This window comes from Trematomus bernacchii, unplaced genomic scaffold (assembly GCF_902827165.1).
Source record: "Trematomus bernacchii unplaced genomic scaffold, fTreBer1.1, whole genome shotgun sequence".
Classification (NCBI taxonomy): domain Eukaryota; kingdom Metazoa; phylum Chordata; class Actinopteri; order Perciformes; family Nototheniidae; genus Trematomus; species Trematomus bernacchii.
Genome location: NW_022987941.1, coordinates 367,239 through 371,901, shown reverse-complemented (window position 1 = coordinate 371,901; position 4,663 = coordinate 367,239). Strand labels below are relative to the sequence as shown.

The 4,663-nt window shown below is 40.7% G+C and overlaps 1 protein-coding gene across 1 annotated transcript in view; it reads right to left on the bottom strand.

The window, feature by feature from the left end:
* The window catches only part of sulf1 (sulfatase 1), a 26,894-nt gene extending 25,436 nt beyond the window's left edge, over positions 1 to 1,458 (bottom strand). Inside the window, 2 exon segments of the mRNA XM_034115526.1 lie at positions 1 to 239; positions 1,246 to 1,458. The exon segment at positions 1 to 239 is cut by the window's left edge and continues 1 nt beyond it. Coding sequence (XP_033971417.1) covers positions 1 to 239; positions 1,246 to 1,402 — 396 coding nt within the window. The 5' untranslated portion in view covers positions 1,403 to 1,458.
* Positions 1,459 to 4,663: the final 3,205 nt, after the last annotated feature.

The following is a 4,663-nucleotide window of genomic DNA, read 5'->3' as shown; positions in this document are numbered from 1 at the left end:
TGTCCGGTATCCGGTGTTGTTGAGGTAAACGGCGAAGGAGCGAGGCTCGTGCTGCGCCTGCCAGGACGGAGAGGAGCAGTTCTCGTTGTTGGTGTAGGTGTTGTGGTTGTGCACGTACTTCCCCGTCAGCATGGAGGAGCGAGACGGGCAGCACATGGGCGTGGAGACGAAGGCGTTGGTGAACGTCGTGCCGCCCTCCTCCATTATCTTACGGGTTTTATTCATCACCTGCAGAGAACCTGAGGACACAGTGTGGAGGTCAGAGCTGCACATGTACACATATCTTTATTGTTTTATACATTATTTGCATATAGAGCACTTTATAATCGTTTAAAGATGACTTCCAGACTAGGGTCTAGAGGCACAGACACTAAGAAAGGTCATTAAAAAGATATATTACTAACGCTTTTGAAATTGGAGAGTGTTCATGTATTACAATGAAACGTTTACAAGCTAGAAAACGTACCAAAAACCCTACAAAGAATCTCAATAAATGGACTTAAAACTTGTATTTTATCAATCTTAACTTAATTGATTTAGAATAGGTTAGAAAAAAACATTTTATCTATTAATATTCTGCATTTTTATAAGCCTTGTTTCATGCAAAAGACACAAACAAATTATGCACAACATACCTAATGAAATAAGGTCATAAACTATTGGATACCTAGTGTTTTTAGTTGCATATAGAGTGTATTTTGTGCACAGCGTGCACTTTCCCTGCCTTTTTGTTTTAAAGCTATGTAAAATATAACAAATGTACCTGTCCTGTCCCTTTGCAAACAATACAACACATCTGTTTTATATGAATAAAATATGGCAAAACAATTCAGCCCATTTACATAATCTGACCTCCATTATAATTCAGCGGTTAATCGACCAGATGGCCGCTCTGCTGTGGCTTATGGCCTCTGGTTAATATTTAATGTGTGAGGAGGGAGACCACCGAATGCTCCCCACAAAGAGCTTCATTAGGATAGATAGATAGATAGATAGATAGATAGATAGATAGATAGATAGATAGATAGATAGATAGATAGATAGATAGATAGATAGATAGATAGATAGATAGATAGATAGATAGATAGATAGATAGATAGATAGATAGATGGATAGATGGATAGATGGATAGATGGATAGATAGATAGAGGGATAGATGGATAGATAGATAGATAGATGGATAGATGGATAGATGGATAGATAGATAGATAGATAGATAGATAGATAGACCAGAGAGGCTCTTACCCAGCTCCACGTCCTGGTCGTCGGTGATGATGAGGATGATGTTGGGCCGGATGTTCCTGCGGTCCCTCTGGATTCTGCCTCTCTGGGATCTGGTGGTGGAGAAAGCCTCGCTGCCCGGAGCCAGGAGGAACACCAGGGCCAGGAAGTGGAGAAACATGGTGCAAGAGGAAGAGGAGGAAGAGGGGGATAGATGGAGGGAGGGAGGGAGAAAGAGCCAGGAGCTGAAGGGAAGACAGAAAACACATTGTAACGTTACAAAAGAGACAATTCAAAACAGTTTAGGAACTTTGAAAGAGGCCCTTTTGGCAATAATAATAATAATAATAATAATAATAATAATAATAATGATAATAATAATAATACATGGGATTTGTTATAGCGCTTTTCCTAATGCTCAAAGACGCTTTACATCAAATCAGAACAGAAACAGTACAAAGAAAACGTTGTACTTTTTTGTATACATTTCTGTTTAAGTGCATGTCAATGGTTTGCAGAGGCTAAAATCACAAAGTTCCAAAACATGGTGACATTACTACGTAACACTCGTGCTCCTATTGGCTGGCGCTCCAACACATTGTACGTGATTAAGGCTAAAGGGGCGGGACATCTCTAAGCAGGTTGACCAATCAGAGCAGCTCTGGTTTCAGACAGAGGGTGAAACGAGGTGCTGCAGCACAGGCAGTGTGAGGAAAATAAAGCTTTTTGAACATTAAAGCGTGGAGACAACATATTTACTTCAGAGAAATCAATCTCAAACGGTTTTTTCCATAAACAGAGAAGTTAAACCTCGATGCTCCACCAGGAAAACTTCTCCAACAGTTCCAATAAAGTCAAAACAAGTAAACAAATCCCTCACAAACAACTCTAACCAGATCACAACAACCCAAGAAAACATTTTAAACAAACCAAAGAGCAGATCTCACCTCACAGAATCTCTATATCCCATAATAATAATAAGCGCTTTGAGCACCAGGAAGAGCGCTATATCAATCAAATGTATTATTATTATTATATCCTACTACTTATAGAACTACTTTCTTATGTTTCCTCTCTCCTCTTGTTTCAGACCTGTCTCTGAGGGAAACACTCTGCTGCTGTTCAGCACACACACACGCACACACACACACTCCGCAGCCCCGGCCAATCACAGCCCACAGCCCACCTTCCACCTGTCACTCAGAAGTCATACGCTGCATTAACCCCCAAACCAACATCTACCAATCACTGATGACTCCGAGTCGTCACTCAAAAACTCTGAATAATGTCAACAGGGAGAAATGTATAATGATGATCATACTGTAACTAAGGGACACTTCACAAAGAAAGATTATTACTTATTCCCAGTAGCAATATACAAAAGATATACAAGGAATGGGTTAAGAGACACCCAATCAGTGTGTATCTAAAGCCTATTTGAATTCATGTTTGATATATTCATGGTATATTTGAATGCCTTTTGTACCTTCAGTATCATGTTAAGGCTGTGTGTTAATTAATGCATACAATGTGCAAAATGTGGAAAATTAAATGCATTTTAGGCGGAAAGCTGGAAATCCACACCAATCTGCTGGAGGTCACTGATCACTCAAATAATCCATTTTTTATATACGCTCTTATCAAATATGACCCCGATTGCATCCCTACCATTCTCTCTGATTCAGCACCTATATATATATATATATTTCATTCTAAAGAAGGCATGTTTTAGCAGGTGATTCTCAGTGTTATGGCTGTGAGATGAAGCGTGACAGAAACATGTGCTCCATCATCTCCTGTCTCTGTTCTGAGTTAATGACCTGAGAACAAATGGAAAAACACTAAGGGGTCCTTCAAATTTCAATTGCAGATATATTGCATTTTTCTTCTACTCTCAGTTTAAACGTCATGATTTTGCACTTGCTTTTATTTTGTTTTAACTTATTACGTTTCAGTTTTGCATCACTACACCTTAGCCTGTTAGCACACGTGAAAACATACGTGGCAATAAACCAGTCATGTTTTTTTTTTTGTCGTGGCGGTCAGCGGTCCAGACGGAGATTTAGCAGCCAGTCATGGTGACAGCGCTGAGCTAACACTGGCGCCGTTTGGACAAACAGCCCTCAGCGCATTACACACACACACACACACACACACACACACACACACACACACACACACACACACACACACACACACACACACACACACACACACACACACACACACACACACACACACACACACACACACACACACACACACACACACACACACACTTCTGTACAAACACATGCAGGGAGAGACAATCTCACACACTCTCCTGCAGGAGTTGGAGAGCGTCCCAGAAACAATAGACATTCACAGAGACTCAGTTTCTGGATGAATGTTAGCACCCAGCGCTAACTACATTTTACATGCTGATGGTTCCAAGCCAGAGTGTAGAGTGTGTGTTGTGCAGAGTGTGTGTTGTGCAGAGTGTGTTGTGTAGAGTGTGTGTGTGCAGAGTGTGTGTTGTGCAGAGTGTGTTGTGTAGAGTGTGTTGTGTAGAGTGTGTTGTGTAGAGTGTGTTGTGCAGAGTGTGTTGTGTAGAGTGTGTTGTGCAGAGTGTGTGTTGTGCAGAGTGTGTTGTGTAGAGTGTGTTGTGTAGAGTGTGTTGTGTAGAGTGTGTTGTGCAGAGGTGGGAAGTAGTGGAGTACAAATACTTCGTTACTGTTAAGTACATGTTTCTGGTCTCAGTACTTTACTCCACTACTTATTTTTCTGACGACTTTTTACTTTCTACTTCTTACATTATTATTTAGAGTCATTGCGTGCCTATTGATTTGAACACGATCCGTGTATCCATCATTTCCTGGTCTTCTCTAAAGAAGAGGGACCAATGAAAACGTTGTCATGTTGCCGTTGTTCAGCATGGAAACATTCATTAGCTAACAATGACATTATTGTTCTATTAATATAAAGGGAGGTCAGGTACTCTTTAAAACAGCTGCTAGTTATGGGTACTTTTTACTGAAGTACATTTCAAAGCCCTCTTTACTTTGACTTGAGTAAAGAAGTTTAGTCAGTACTTCTACTTTCATCAGAGTATTTTTAAACACGAGTATCTGTACTTCTACTTGAGTACAGGATGTGTGTACTGTTGCCATCTCTGTTCCCAGCCTCTTCATAGTTCTTCTGAGAAAACAGACAGGAAGCCTCGTTGTGGAAACGGACAGAAACCGTGTGGTGCTGATGTGGTTAGCTCGTCAATAGCTTCACTGTTTGAAACTAATAAGCACACACATATTGAATCTAACGCAGGCTAAAAGACACTCCGATTCCACGAAGGAGCTCCTAACTTAATTTAAGCTCTTCCACTTTCCTCAGGAGGTCATCTGAAGTTTATCTACGACCAGAAGGAACTAACCTCTGGACACACACACACACACACACACACACA